Source organism: Perca fluviatilis, chromosome 5 (assembly GCF_010015445.1).
Source record: "Perca fluviatilis chromosome 5, GENO_Pfluv_1.0, whole genome shotgun sequence".
Lineage (NCBI taxonomy): Eukaryota > Metazoa > Chordata > Actinopteri > Perciformes > Percidae > Perca > Perca fluviatilis.
In genome coordinates this window covers 17,979,864-17,996,713 of record NC_053116.1, presented here as the reverse complement: position 1 = coordinate 17,996,713, position 16,850 = coordinate 17,979,864, and the positions used below count along the sequence as shown (strand labels likewise).

The 16,850-nt window shown below is 38.9% G+C and overlaps 1 protein-coding gene across 1 annotated transcript in view; it reads left to right on the top strand.

Annotated features, from left to right (window-relative positions):
- samd10b (sterile alpha motif domain containing 10b) overlaps window positions 1-16,850 on the top strand; it is a 36,250-nt gene that overhangs the window by 13,829 nt on the left and 5,571 nt on the right. The window contains exons 4-5 of the mRNA XM_039800428.1: window positions 5,416-5,584; window positions 11,563-11,703. Coding sequence (XP_039656362.1) covers window positions 5,416-5,584; window positions 11,563-11,703 — 310 coding nt within the window. The remainder of the gene's footprint in view (window positions 1-5,415; window positions 5,585-11,562; window positions 11,704-16,850) is intronic.

The window sequence follows — 16,850 nt, the reverse complement described above, 5'->3', positions numbered from 1 at the left end:
GCACACTCAGAAAAGCTTGCACATAAACATTTTCAGAATCACAGTGACACACTTAAACACACATATGCACAAGGCTAGTCTGAGCAGTGGGAGACACAGAGGTGCTAAATGATGCAACAGAAACTGCCAGGGACAAAGGGGAGGATTCGGTGTTACTTGAATGAAGGATGATATGAAAAGTGGGGGAGAGAGGTGAGAAGGAGATATGAAGAATCATGTGTCAGGATCTGTCAGGGTCTCTGGGATTGGGGAGACAGATCTGATTCTATAACAACAGCCCAGCAAGACATAGAGCGGTACTGTAGATGGGGAGATAAAAAGAGAGTTGTCAGGTTAGACAGCAGAGCATGCAGAGAAGATAGAGAGTGTTTAGTAACCTGTGGAAAAAAGAAGTGATAGCAAGAAAAGATGCAGAGCAGAGAGGGAAAGTCAGTTGTTAACTACAGTACATGATGTGCAGATTATAAAACATAGATTCACTCACTCAAATACACACACACACACACTCTGCTAATTGGCATAGCATCATTGATCAGTCTCAGGCAGGGTGTGGACGTGCAGAGACAGAGTCATCGGAAGAAAGGCATTATCGGTCACAACGATTAAGGATTCCCCACGCTCCCCTGACTTTCTTTTAATCCCCAATTCAGTTACACTGAGAGGCAGGGCATGCACACACAATCACAAACACACACACACACACACACACACACACACTCACACACAGAGAGAAACACAGGCACATAATTGGGCAAAAAATTGCTCCTAGCACAAACATCAAGCCAGAAGAAAGATCGAAGGGAGGAAACAAGAGAGAGGACAGGGAGGGAGAGGCAAAGGATACAATTTATGAGGAGCAGGTAGAGAGGGGTGGGGGGTTAAGAGACATAATAGAACAACGCACGCAGGGAAGGACAAATAAGCTGTTTGAGGATACAAACACAATGATCAATGAGTAGAGAGAGTATGTGGATGAGGAAGAGAAAAAGGATCTGAGGAAGCAGGAATACGGGTAGGCGATATCACGGACCAAACTCATCTTGTTGAATATACAGTATTGAGAGCATTAAAGTAGCTCTTATATTATAAAATTAGTTAATTCGAATTTATAATGTGTCAGCTGTCTTTCAATTTCCCTTAAGACGAATCTGCCAATTTGGGTCAATAAGAATGTTATATGACAAGATTGATACCATTGTCATATCTGTACACTATATGAAGCTACAGCTAGCAGCCAATTAGCTCATAGCTGAGCATAAAGAGCAGGAAACAGCTAGCCTGGTTGTGGCCGCAAGGTACAAAATATTCCTCTTAGCAGCACCTCTAAAGCTCACTAATAAACATATCTTGTAACACTATAACAAGTAAATGAATGAGCTTTAGAGTTGTTGGTAGGCAGATTGTATTACCTTCTGACAGACCAGGCTAGTTGTTTCCCCCTGTTTCCAGTCTTTTTGCTAAGCTAAGCTAACTGGCTGTCCAGTAGCTTCATATGCACTGCTGTACATAATGGTATCAATCTTCTCATTTAACTCCCAGCAAGATTGTGAATAGCAGCTTTCCCTAAATGTTGAACCAAATTGAACTGAACAGTTACAAATATTTGACTTTGGCTTACTGTCCCAGCCATTTTGGTGCTGACTACATCATATCACAGTATATCTATTACCTTGCCCCTATTTCTCTCCTTCCTCTCTGTCCTCCATCTCTCATTAGACTTCCGCTCCGTATGCAGCCTTCACTTTGCCTATATATGCACACCCTCCCCTCCCGCTCCATCTCTCCCCCTCCTCTCCTGTACATAATGAATGGGGGAGCTTCTCCCACTGGACAGAAGTAGGTCTCGGGAGGAGTGGGGGAGGTAGTAAAGGGTGAGAGGGGATGACACAGAACTGGCCAGAGGAGATACGGTCTGATGGATGGCCGAAGTGTGGTGGAAGGAAAGCGAGGGAGGAAGAAGAGAAGGAGGGATGATGGGGAGCTATCATTCCATTTCTCTTCTGTCTGGCTTCTTGATGATGAAAGCCATTACTCACGCAAAGAGTACCCACTCCCCTGCACACTGTGCTCTTTCTTTTTGTCCGTTCTGTGTTCACTCTCCCTATCTGCCTGTCATGACATAAACAGTACAGTTAAATAAGTGTCAACAAATTTGAAAAATCAATCATTGCAACTGATACACAAAGAACTTTATCTGTTTCCCAGATTTGTTACAGGTACTAAATGATGCCACAGTGAATATAAACTACTTTATTTTATTTCTTCTGTGATGATGCAATGCCATGGAGCTCAGTCCCTATTAAGATAAGTTATTACAGATTGGGCGGGTCATCTTTTGGGAAGCATATATAGACTATTAAAATGTATTTTCTCATAGGTCCCTGGATTATAATGAATCTGCCTCCTGAAATTTTAACTGCACTATCTGTGATAGTGTTGAGTTACTGTATGCTTTAATGTTATGGGTTGTGGAGGCAACTGGGAAATCTGTGAAACTTACATGGGCAGCGTCACATAGGCAGCACAGTTGTCAACTGACACCCATAGCACAGACCGAGCGTGCTATGCAGATAATAGAAGTAGTCATGGTAGTAGTGACTATGGTAAAACTGAGTTCAGGAGCATCAGTGTTGGGGGGAAAGTACGGTGGCTTATCCTAAAATACTGACAAGCATCAACTCTGGATGACGCTCATCATGACGCCACCGGTGTGTGTTGTCTATCACTGCGTATCCTGTTGACATATATCCAGTCACATCATTTGAACACAATTTTCTTTCTTTTGTTATGAAACAAAATCCTCTTCAATTAAACACTTTCAGTCTCTGCTTCTTATGCTTGTGTTTTGTATGTATAATTCTTGTTAAACTACATAAACAACAAGAGAAGCACAAACTAAAGTACCCTTATCTTTATCACCAACACCCACAGTTCTAACATATTACCTGGACCCTTTTAAAATCTCTTGGCAACAATATCCCAGTCTTTATGCTAAAACAAGCGGCTGCTGGCTGTAGCAGCATATTTACCGTACAAACATGAGAGTGGTATCGATCTTCTCATCTAACTTTCAGCAATTAAAGGAATTAAGCGTATTTCCCAAAATGTCAAACTATCACTTCAAGAAGATATATTACAGAAACAATATTTGAAAGTGAGATGGCCTTTAGTTCACTTGCAGTCCATTTTAACTTGCTGTGTCCTGCTCAAAATGCTGTAAACTCAGCACCAAAATTAACTTCCGTCTGTGAAGACTGCGCCACAGGTCACAGGATTATGACCTTTCTGATTGCTCCTTAAAGTGCAAACAGCAGGTCTTGTTGCCTTTGACTTGATCTTGACTAACATATATTTGTCTTGTTAAATTGGCCATACTTAATGATTATCCAGGCATTTGCAGCCCCCACTCACTCCAATATTTACTCAGCTATGTCAATGTGAGGATTGTAGAAATGACATGGACTAAATCAGCATGCACCCCCAGCCCCCAGTCCACACTCAATCATCCACAAGAGAGAGCATTTCCACACCTCTCCCAACTCAATCTCAATTAATGATGGGAGGCGAGTAGTAAATTTGGGTTATTAAAATGGCTTCAGCAGTCCATTGAGTCGGGTTAGAGGTATGTGTGTAATTAGGAAACGAGCAAACACACTGGAGCAGAGAAATGGAGTTGTTTTCAATTAAGGCCTACAAAGCAGAACACACTTAGCTGCTGGACCAGCCAGAACTTGATAGGGCTGATTGGTGACAGGAGGAGATCTCATTACAACAGCAGGCAAAGATGTAAATATGAACCTGTGTCTATCACTTATTGTGATGTGAAGGGGTTCTGGGAGCTGGTCTTTGTGTCATTAATAAGAAAGTGGCAGGAACATTGCATATTTAGCAGCAAGAGTGTGTGCGAGTTGCGTTTGTGTGTATGACATTTCAGCATACGTAATCCTATTAAATGCAGTCAGTTATGGAGTGGAACGTTTGGCAGCAGTTCTGCGTTTTTTCTGTTGAAAATCAGCCAAAGCCTTTGTTGTGGAGTTGGCACAGTCAGAGCATGAATGAATGGATTAGATATGAGACTAAGTCACACAAGAGAGAGAGAGAGAGAGAGAGAGAGAGAGAGCTGAGCGGACAAGGAGTGTGTTTCCTGCCCATACTGGTTGTGACTTTATTAATGTCCATATTAATTCCCTGTACATGACACACAAAGAAAAGTCTGACATATTTTTGGAGTCAGAGGAAGGTGTATGAAGACGAAGAGAGAGAGAGAGAGAGAGAGAGAGAGAGAGAGAGAGAGAGAGAGAAAAATGGAGTGTGAGAGGAATAAAAAAAGATTAATATGACAGAATGACACTAATGTGGCATTGGCCACATAATGAGGTGGGGCTGTCAGAAAAAATGACCTGCAAAAAACAACCACAACAGCCTCAATACTACACAGCACATACTGATACAAATAATATATACGGTAGAATTAAATTACTGTATCAAGATATGTTGTTGGCAGAGGGGCAAAGTGCCACATTGTTCAGAATTGGAATAATGCAATGTGTGAGAAAATATGGTGATAGCAGATTTACATTTGTCTCTCTATATTAGAGTTGAAAGGTGAAAAAACAGAGTGCTCCTTTTAATCAAAAGAACATCTGTTTGCCCTTCTATGCCTATAATCTTTTACAATTTATATATGCTGTTAATTTGGGTTACATTTGAGCTCATTATGTGCTTTTGAGCATGCGAAGGGAAGACTATAACCATTTCAAACTTTTAAGGTTAACACTTTACAATAAGGTACACAAAAATTCACACACACTGTAACATCAGTAACTAATCATTAACTAACCATTCATTCCTCATTCATTCCTCATTCGTTCCTCAGTAACTATCTACATTTTTGTCTACCTTATTGTAAAGTGTTTGTTCTTTTAAGTGTTTATAGTTAACGTGTAAATGTCTTTGGCTTGTATCTGTGATAAGTGAGATATAACACTGCAGGCTGCACAATATAAACCCTTAATAAGCTACTTTCCATTCCGTTGCTTTATGTGCAATCTGCGCACTTCCTATGTGTGAATTACTAGAAGGGATTTTGTTGCAAACTGTATTAGCACACATCATCCCAGCTAATTTCACATTAATTAGAAAATCCAGTATGTTGCATATTTAAGTAAGATAGAGCAATTACAAGGTGATTACCTAAAAGAAAATAACAACAATAAAAATGTTCCAACTTGCGTCACATTGTACTTCAGGAAATTAAAACACAAATACACCTACTGACTCTGTCTCTTGCTAATACTTTGTACACACACACACACACACACACACACACACACACACACACACACACACACACACTCTACAGTACAGTACAGTGCATCAGATAATATAAGGTTCTCTGCTTCTCGTGTGTTTCAGTTGCATCCGGGCGAAGCCTTCACTGTGTATCACACCAGTCCTACCCTGTCCAGTCTTTCCAAGCCTGTGGTGCTGTGGACTCAGCAGGATGTCTGCAAGTGGCTTAAGAAACACTGTCCTCACAACTACCTGACCTATGTAGAGGCCTTCTCCCATCACGCCATCACAGGTACTGTACAACACATGAAGATGCAGGCACACAAAGCATTGCTGAAACCATATGTGTCTGATTGTGATTCTTTTGTTGTAATGATTAATTATTACTAATTTTAATCTTTGCAACTATATTAATAGTGCAGAAACAATAAATATTACCTAGGAGTGCTCTTGTAGATGTTGTTGCTTGACGGCGATATCTCCAAAACCTTGTCCATTGACCTATGCTCCTTTTAATAAGCACAGTAGCGATGCTTCTGTAAGACATTGCAAACCAAATGCCATAAAAGGCTTACCAAATGTCACACAAGTTTTATTTTTTCCAAAGCTTAGCTTTTTCAACTGGAAACAGGTTCACACCCAAATCTCTCCAAAGGAGATTTGAAAGGCATTCGTGTGAGGTAACGAAAGGAGTGCAGCCTATTTTTGGAGAAGAAAGGGAAAGCCGCGGAAAAAATGGTGGGTTGTCGTTTTTTGAGTTAAAAAAAAACACGCTGCCCCATACACCCACACATGTATTTGTTAACAAGCCCACACAAATGCATGCAAGTGCATATAGACACAAACCCAATAGACACACATGAGCAGGTACATACAAATGTGTACACAAACACACAAATACACATTAATTCACACACACTGACAGACCAGACGGTTGAGCAGTTTCTTTTTTAGCATCTCACAGAGACCAGATTGCCGTTCTGCGCCGTAGGGTCAGCCACCACTCGCTTACATTTGCATGCACACACACACACACACACACACACACACACACACACACACACTGCCAAATACATACACACTGGCTTCAGGGTTAACAATGCGGCTACCGTCATAGTTACAGCAGCTCTGATCTGATCATATTATTTATGTATTCTCAAACTGAGAGAGGGAGAGAGAGAGAGACAGAGGCTTACTGTAGATCCAATTATACGTTATGCATTCACTTGCTGATGTCCAGCTGGATTTCATTTTGCCTGGGTTATTAGCTCCTGTGTTTTCTTGTGCAAATGTTGGGTGAATATGTCTTTTTGTTGTTCATGCATATGGACAGGATCAAAGAATCGCAATACTAAACAGAAGGATGTTGGATCTCACCAACAGCCGAGAAATGGATTCTGTGTCTGTATCATCTTAGTTCAGTGACCTAAAAGTAATTGTATGTCTCTCAGTCTCTCAGTAAGGGCCCCATTACAATGGAACAAACTGCCTGAGGAGATCAGTGTAGCTTCTTCAGTGTCTCTGAAGCTTTTATATTTAATATGTGTAAAGATTCATGCTATAATTTTTTGTTGTAAAATATTCATTTTATCACATTTTTATCTATGCTTTTATTGTTTTATTGTTGTCTGTTTTTATTACTAATATTGTTGGTAGTAGTAGTAGACAAGATTTAGATACAGTTGTCAAAAGCATGACATAGGCTGTCAGACTATGTGTGCAATGTGATTATAATTCTGTTACAACACACAGTAATGTACTTGTTGTGATGAATTGAGTTCCCATCACACCACTGGTTGCTTTTTCTACACAAGCAAGTTTGATGAAGCAAACTGGAAACAAGTTGCCTTCTTACCCACTTGCATAAAATGTTTGAATAAAGACGTTTTAAGTTGAATTTGTTTTGGTTTTGTGGGAAACCAGTTCTTCTATGTTTGACAATGTTTAGTTATTTGTACTTTATTTGAATATTGTGGTTTGTGCAACTAATACTACTTCTACTACTACTACTACTAATACATTTCAGAGAGAAATGTTGTACAGTTACTAGTTATTTTGCAGGTTTTGCATGCTAAATGAAGGATAAACTACAATTGATTATTATTTACGCTACTCTACCTAAATGTATATCATAGGTGCAGTAGTTTGTACCGGAAAGTTAAAACCTACTTAAAACCTGAAGAAACTTTTACAAAACATTTTGAATGCAGGACTTTTATTTGTAAAGGTGTATCTTCACACTGGCCTTATTACTTTTTCTAAAAGTGATCCTGCGTAACTTTTGCTAAACAGTGGCCACTGTGGCCAGAAGTAACAATTACAGGATAATGGTAAATGCTAACATGTAGTGTAACAGTCGCACATGGAAAGAAGATCAATAAAGTCAGTGAACTAGCTCAATGATGTTACACAGCACTAATGGAATTACACAGAAACTAACATACATCAATAGTTTGCTAACATTAGCCATCATAAACTACATACTAGTAACCTACTAGACGAAGTAAGGATTTAGCAGCAAAAACTCCTGATTGTATTGAATTACTTATGACCTTAACTTTATATTTGTTAAATAATGAATGCCCTATTTCTTCATTCAAAATCTAATGCATTAGATTACACTCTTACACTTTTTTTGGCAGTGAAAATGGTGGCATGACGGTATGTGATTTAAAGACCCTGTTTGGTATAAATATTGTGATCTGTAACTAGATGAGTTCTCAGAATAATGACACCTGATCACCGGCTTTGTATTCACACCAGGTGTTTATTGTATGCATTTTCTGTTGTTGACATTCTGGCCTCACTGTGATGAGAAATCTCAAGCGTATTGTAGGTCAGCAGGGTCGAAGTCTTCGGGTGTCAGACAGTCACTAAACTGTCACCTGCTGTCCTCAGCTCATATATAAATCATTTCTCATAACTGCAAGCTGTATAGATTGCATTTACAGATGTGGTCTTGCAGTATGGATTGCATTCCAGCTGCTGCTGTATGAATTTACACCTTGCAGTAATATTCTATTTTCTACTTTACGGTTTGCAAGTCACAATGTTATACTAGAATTGCAGTTGAGGCAGATTTAGGATGTAGACATAGAAGGAACATACAGTAGGGCCTATATAGAATATATACTGAAAGTGAAATAAAGTGAATGATGGACAAATGTGACTATGGGCTACACAATTACCTTGGTGCTCTTGTATATACAAGCTGAAAGACATGTAATACAGTATAGGGCTTTGGGGACAGCATGGACTGAATTGCTCAGCTATCAAAGGTTTAATCTAAAGGCTGTTCTTTTATAAGGAAGTCTATACCTTCCTCCCTCTCTGATTGCTTTTCAGACGGTTTTAAGTGTCATTATTGTCCTATAGCCGAGCCAGAACTGCTTCCCACTTTTCCACAGACATCGTTAATAAGCAATTTATAGTGAAACCAAATTGAGAGAAGCCATTGAAACAGTTTTTGTTTTTGTGTCTCTTTTCTCCCTTTGACAGCACTAGGTTTTCCTATCTGCAAGCAATTATTTGGAGCTGTATTAAGTCTGTCTGAGGGGAATTGATTTGAGCTCCATTCATCTGCTCTGTCTTATTTGTACTCACACACGCACACACGCACACACACATACACACGCACACACACACACAAACACAGACCAAGGGCAATGTTTTTTCTAGGACATACTAGTACTGCTGTTGGCAAGCACACACCAGAGGGCAGTTGGGGAGAGGGGTTTGAAGTTTGTGGATTGAACAGTGTGTGTGTGTGTGTGTGTGTGTGTGTGTGTGTGTGTTTTTTGTGTGTGTGTGTTTGTGTGTGTTTTTTTTTTTTTTTTTTGTTGTGTGTGTGTGTGTGTGTGTGTGTGTGTGTGTAAAAAATACACAAAATAAATGTTAAAATGGTATGTAACAAACGGAATGGAATGGATTTGCTCACCGTAGAACATAAAAAAAAAAAAAAAAAAAAAAAAGCTTACATTTCAGGTAGTACTGTTCTGTTTAGCCTATCTGGTTGTAAGGCATTGACTGGCTGAGAGTTCTGTCCGCATTTGGCTTGCCTAGCTCCAGTGAGAGTAATATCTCAAAGAGTTGGGATGTAAAGAAAAGAAAATCATAATTACTGCTGCTTACTGACAATGTTCAGTAGTCTGTCTGCTGCCTACAAAGTACCAATCACTTTACTTTAACAAAGCTTTAGCCTTAATCCCTGTACACAGAGGAAACTGGTACAGAAAAGTACTGTCATGATAACCAACATTTGACTCCCACTTCAGAACCACTCTGAGAGATTGAGTTCAATACAGATCTTTCTAAACGTTCAATGCTCAATGCTTCAGTGTAAAATTATTTTAGAGCATAACCCAGGCCCTTAGGCTCATACGGACAACGGACATTACACAAACCCAAATATTTTTTTCGTGACAGTATTGTTGTGTTGTATTATATCATGGGCAAAGGGCTGATTACTACTGTAACTATTACTATACAACTTTTCTATGTTGCTGAGGTCAAGTTGTTGTGAACACTATGGCTTGGGGCATGTGGCGTTAGTTTTTACAGCTGGTTAAAGAGGCACTTAGCCCAGTCCTGGGTACACAAAGGGTCACAACAGACCTGTCTCAGTCTATCACACTATATTTACATACATAAATCTGTTCTCCACTCTCCAGCCTGTTTTTATGAATTATGACTTCTGACTCTTTTACAGTAAGGATATGTATATTTCATGGGCTCAGATAAGGGACAAAGGTCTTAAGACGATATTCTCCTTTCATTTACGTTCTCTTGTCTTTTTCTCTTTTGTTCTGTTTTTTCTTCGTATCTCATGCACTCCTTCCACAGACATGCTTATTAGATGCTGTAAATAAAGGAACAAGAAACACACTTTAATGATTGTGTACCGTTATCTACATTTTGAGTCTGTGTGTAGGTGTGTGTGTGTGAGAGAGAGAGAGAGAGAGAGAGAGAATATGTAGGGTAATTAAGTATTGAACATTTGTTTGAGTGCTGCTTGGTTGTAAAATCTGTTTACTGTGGGTAATGGTATGTTAAATGTGTGTGTCCCTAGGGTTAACTTCCAAACTCTGTAGTAAAGCCAGTAGTGTAGTCCAGCCATGCCTAGGCAATCCTCACGTAAAATTAGATTTATTGAAATGGGGACATTTCATCTGAAGAAAGGGAAGAATGTAAGAATATTTAATAAACAGATGACCTTTTTAGGGTTACTGAAATAAGTCACTGTCACAGTGTAGATGAGGCTTGGACCCAAATACAGTTTAACAAGAGATTTATTTCACACAATAGGGAAATACACAACAGGAAACACCACACTAACACAAGGTACACTAACAGAAAGTAGAATCTGACAACAGACAAAAGAAACAGAGAGACTAAATACACAGGGTAATGAACACTAACAAGGGACAGGTGGAACAAATTAGGGCGGGGCACAACAATCAAACAGGAGGGAAACACAAGACAGGAAGTAGGAAACAAGACAGCACAAGGGAGAACAGAGAACCTTCAAAATAAAACAGGAAATGGAAAACCAACAGAAAACGTGAAACCAACTAAACACAGAAACTTGACAGGGACAAGACGTGACAGTCACATATTTCCATTAATTTTAGCTTTATAGTGTATTATGTTCGTTGAGTTAACAAGGGAGCTATCTAACATCAGTAACAGTTAGGTTGGCGGCGGGATATGATGTTGAGATGATGAAGCACGTTTTGTTATGAGTCTTGAGTTGTCCTACGCTTGAAAAGTGTCATTAAAGTAGACCAAGTTACACAGTCGAAGCTGTCACTGTGCTCTTACTCTATCCACGTCCTGAAAGTACTTGTATGTAATAACGACGAGTTAATAGTTAACGCTAACAATAACTAGCGTTACAGTCATACCAGCCTCTTACTCTACAGTTAAACATGAATGCATATGCATGCATATGCATGTGCTTAAAGTGTGCGAGAAACCCTACATGCACATAGGATGTGTGTAAACCCCTTGTTTTGAACCTGGATACTTTTTTTGTGGGGAGGGACACCTAACGCTGAGATACATAATAAGTATAAATAAAGGGGATGATTGGAAATTATCTTCCATCTTTATTGCAACTTTATTAGTATGTAATTCTTTATGAAATTATCTTACCATCTGGTTGACTGAATGACAAATATACATTGGAGAAGTGAAATTACTTAGCCCTTATGGTTATAATAATTGTGTGTTATTAGTGGAAAAACTTAATCCATATACTCCTCCTGGCAGGACGGGCGTTACTGCGTTTAAATGGGGAGAAGCTAGAGAGGATGGGAATCATCCAGGAGACGTTGAGGCAGGAGGTCCTTCAACAAGTCCTCCAGCTGCAAGTCAGAGAAGAGGTCCGCAACCTGCAGCTCCTTAGTAGAAGTAAGTAACAAGATGGTGTCTGCAGTAATCATGTTTCTGTGTATCTCTGTGAATAATAGTGTTTTTGTGTGAGAGAGAAAAAGAAAAAAGAAAGTGGAGAGCAGTTGGGTTTGGCTAAATTAGAAGGAAGCAGTCTGAGACCATGCATGCCTGCTGTGACATACATGGAGTTGGACGTTCAAGTGCAATTGTTTGTGGCTGTGTGTGGTTTAATTGATGGGAGCTCTTGATCTGCTGCGCTGCCTCTGAATGATGGCTTCGGTAAACACTTTTATTATCCAGCCATCAATAAAGTTCATGTTGCTTGCTTCTTACAAGGCTGTTGCTGTGCTTGTTGGTTGTTGTTTTGTGTTCATTGATGGCTATGAGTCATTAAAGAGACATGATTTCCTGTCTGTAGAACTGGATTTCAAATGTTTCCTGGAGACTTTTTTCTTAAAGTTTTGCCACATGTTCCCCGTAGGTCCCTTGATAGATACTACAGATACCTATCTATCGGAAGAAAATTCACTTAAGTTTAAGCGCAAATATATATATTTTTTAACTCTTCTATTGCATTACACCCTAAGTTGTGATAGATGAGAAGTGCCATAGTTTTTCATGTTTCATGTTCAGAGCACCTTCCAGCTATTTCATTTAAGTTTTCCACCATAATCTTCAAGATCAAGGCCTATATTCAGCAGCAGCAACAGCAGCAGCAGCAGCAGCAGCAGCAGCATGCTGTTCTTTACTTGTTTCCAATGTTCTAAGAGTAATTCAGTATTACAACAAACAAAATATGTCTGGAGGTTTTGGCTGTTTGTTTGACTTCTTATTCATGGAACACAGTAAAGAGCAAAACCTTTTCTGCAAAAAATAACTGCATATTCACTATTTTCTCTGAATGGTCCAATCTCCCTTGACCTAAGTGCTTCTGACTTAAATAGAGTATTGTGTTAATTCAGGCAAAGCAATTAAGTTTTTTATTGCCACCAACTGATCATTATGAACTGATACTTGGGCAAGGGCTCTTATAATCACCATCTACATTCAAACAAGTAAAGTGGTCTTTGCAATCTGTCAAGCTCCCTCTCACTTTCTGATTATTCATGCTGCTCATACTGCTCATGCTGCTACTGTTTTTTTCTCAACTCTAAAGTCTGCTTTGAGGTAAGAGCTTGACACAAATTATATAAATAACTCTGGGTTTAACGCCCATTTTAATCTTTCCATGACCCACCTTTGGGACCTGAGAGAGATTTTGTAAGAGCTCTAGATCCCCACAGCAATATGAAAAGTGTGTGTGGTAGATACAAAATGTAATATCAAAGATAAGGAACATTGTGCTGTAACCAAGTGATCTATAGAGACTAAACAAGTCATACAAATGACTGTGAGATGCCTTTTTATGTAAATCAAATGTAATCAATTAATCTGAAGTCATTGAATAGCCCAATATGAAATAGTTATAACAAAACATTGCCAAAAGCTATTCAGGGAAATATCAAACTAAAATCAAATAACAAACCTTATCTGTCTGAATCATGAACAAAAACAGATAAAAGACAAATGATTGATTCTTCAATTAACAAAGAAAAGTGATCCAGAACCACTCTCCAATTGCAATTAAAGAACAAGAGAACCAGTCACAGAAGAAGACCAGTCAATGTATGCCAGAATAAATTGGTCTGCTATCCAATTATAATACATTAATTCAATCTCATTCTAAATGCATGCATATACAAACTAAACAACCCTTTTTTTTGAGCTGGTGATGATATGAAAGATCAGCACTGCTTAAAAACACTTAATATCTCAGCTTGAACTGACTTGTTAGATTATCTTTAGCTTTTTGGCTTTGAAGTTTCACGAGAGAGTGACAGGAAACATAACAAGAGAGAAATGAGGACGCTATGCAACAAAGGTCCCTGGCCAGACTCTAACCCAGCGCATGTGCCTTATACCAGTGGATCAGCCACAAATCAGTTTTGTGCTGATTTATTGTTTCATCTCTTGTCATTTAAGCTCATTCCTCTTAGACACTTAGTGGCAAATGTTTTTTTAATGACATCCATGCCAATCAAGCATGTTGAATTGAATCAAACTAAATTAAATTGAGAGATGGAATACAATTGGCTGGCAAGTAAGGGGAAAGAATGAAATTGCTGTTTGACACTTATATTAATAGAGCAATGCAAATGTAATTTGCCAGTTCAGCAGGCTCTGACTCTAAGCTATAAGGGCAAGCTAATTTGGTGGCCTTATAAAACACCTTAGGTTCACAGGGTTGGAGGGTATTCAGAGGTGATAAAAGTAGGACAGCACCCCTTCAACAGCTTCCCACGGTTGAAGGGGTGATAATGGGGGTTGTTTCTGAGTGCTGAGTGTGATGACGTAGTGATAAAGTGGTAAATGAGGGCAGAGGTGATAAAGGTCTCAGTGTGGACTGGAACATTAAAAAAGCAGTTTACCATAAAATTACCTGTGCTGTCATTATCTACGGGTCGACAACTGACCCTTCAGCAAAGTTCATGCAACCAGCAAGCTAACCCATGTCTGTGCATCTCAGCCTGCAAACTAATTAAATGAATGAGGTGTATAAAAAAAAAAGTTCAGTCATCAAGTTTCTTGAAACAACTCATGCAGTATGACAAAGTAGTGGTTTCAGGGAAGCCAATGTTATTTGGTCCACCACTTTGGCCCAGACTGAAATATCTTAACAACTACTGATTGATTGCAATGAAATTTTGTACAGACATTCATTGTCGCCAGATGATGAAGCCTACTGACCTATGTGTTCCCTAGACTTTTCATCTAGCGCCAACATGAGGTTGAAATTTGTGGTTTTGAGTGAAATGTTAAAACAACTATTGCATGGGTTGCCATGATATTTAGTACAAACATCCATGTTCCCCACAGGATGAATTGTAATAACCATTATCAGGTCAAGGTTTAAATTTGTCCGATAATTAGTTTTTGAACAAATCCCTACAAAACTAAAGGAAGTCCCATCAGCCCCAGCTGTTATTTGTGTTTAGTGCAGATAAGAAAATGTTGTTTTGCTAACGCGCTCAACTGAGATGGTGGACATGGTAAACATGGAAAAATATCACCATGTTAACATTGTCTTTGTGAGTAAGTTAGCATGTAGATGTTAGCATTAAGCTAAGCACACTGCTGTGCATGAGTGCAGCATAGATAGTAGCATGTAGGGCTGGGCAATATATCAATATTATATCGATATCGTGATATGGGATTAGATATCGTCTTCAATTTTGGATATCGTAATATTGTGATATGACATAAGTGTTGTCTTTTACTGGTTTTAAAGGCTGCATTACAGTAAAGTGATGTACTCTTCTGAACTTACCAGACTGTTCTAGCTGTTCTATTATTTTTTGTCTTTTCCCCACTTAGACATTATGTCCACATTACTGATGATTATCTAAAATCTAAGTGTGAAGATATTTTGTTAAAGCACCAACTGTCAACCGATCGAGGTATTATAAATATCGCCGAGGTATTTGATCAAAAATATCGTGATATCTGATTTTCTCCATATCGCCCAGCCCTAGTAGCATGGATGCAGATGTCAGAATGTGACTTTAAGCAGCTTTTGATTTTGATCCAAACATTGCATGTTTTGGTTAATTGGTCAGTTTGAGTTGTATTAGTCTTTGTCTAGTTTGCATTTGGTTTTATTGTTAGATGTGTTGCAGGTTTTAACAGTCGTAATTTGCATGGTTTTCTGGATTTGCTGTGTTTTGTTCATTGTATGTTGGACTGGGAATCAAGGTGATGACCAGCAACTGTGACTGACTGGACCACACCCCCTCCACAGCTCAAGATTGGCCACAGGATAGTGTTCTGTGCTTGCTAAAGGTTGATGTGAGACAGATGCAGGGAGCAAGGAGGACAAAGGAAAGGAATCGTGGGTGTGACCGACTGGAGGAAAATTTAGTTTTTAGTACTTTTTTTGCTGTGCAGTAGTAACCTGTTTAATTTTAAATAAATTAGTAAAATTAAATGAGTAAATGAGTCATTGTGTAGAACTTACATTTTTTAACAATGGAAATACTTTTTTTGCTGGTAAAACAGGACCTCACACCACCGTGTGACACAGACTCTTGTACACTCTAAGGTTGAGAAAGAAATATGGGTAGGAGGAAAACGATGCTGATGTTTTGACTAGCAAATTGTGACATGTGTGGAGTAGTAATGGTGATGGTGAAGTATAAGGGTGAGGGCTGGACTTGTAATGTATCTGCAGGCTGTTTTGGTTCAAACTGCACTGCACACGACCCACACACACTTCCATCTATACTCCCTGAAAGATTCTCCCAATAAATTTAAAATTCTGGTGTGATTTAGTGGAGCCTTGTGTCTATACCGCCTGTCAGGTCTGATTCATCTGCAATGGATTTACCAAAGATTAAATATTGATCTCAAAATAACTGTTGAAAAGAGGATGAAAATACAAATAAGCCTGAATTGTCTCTGATCTGAGCCACAATAGCACAATTTACCATGACCCTTACAAGAGTCTCATATTATTCACATCAGCAGCTTTGTAAAATGCACTCTTAAGTGATTTCTTAAAGCAATAAGTGCTCTCTCAGTGTCTCTCCAAATTCTTTTGAAAATAAAATATGTGAAACAAAATTAAAAGGAAAAATCATAGAAAAGAGCTCAGAAATACCTAAGGGATAAGATTTGAATACGTAGAGGGAAGAAAAGGAAGAAAAGCGAGCGGCAAAAAAAACAGGAGCTGCGATTGGAGGTGAGCTGTTTAACGGATAGAGGTAAACCACAGGGTGAGATCGCAGATCACAAAGATAAATAAATGAGATGGGTTAAGAGGTTAATGATGGAGCATGGATAGTTAAAGCAAGCTTGGTCTTATAGCACTTTCATTCCCTTGCTGCAGGGCCCTATACTTTCCACTCCATACTAATCTGTCAGGCTCACTTGCTCAAAGCACTGTAATAGCATTTCACACTTAACATGGAATCGCATTACTTCTGTTGCAAATTATTGTTGAAAATGTTGTTCTCCACACAATAACCAAAAGGAAGAAATTGGAGTATCAATTCCAAAAAATGCATATGTCTGTGACTGAAAGAGATTTCTATTTCTTTTTTGTTTCATGGAGGCCATAGAAAATGTGG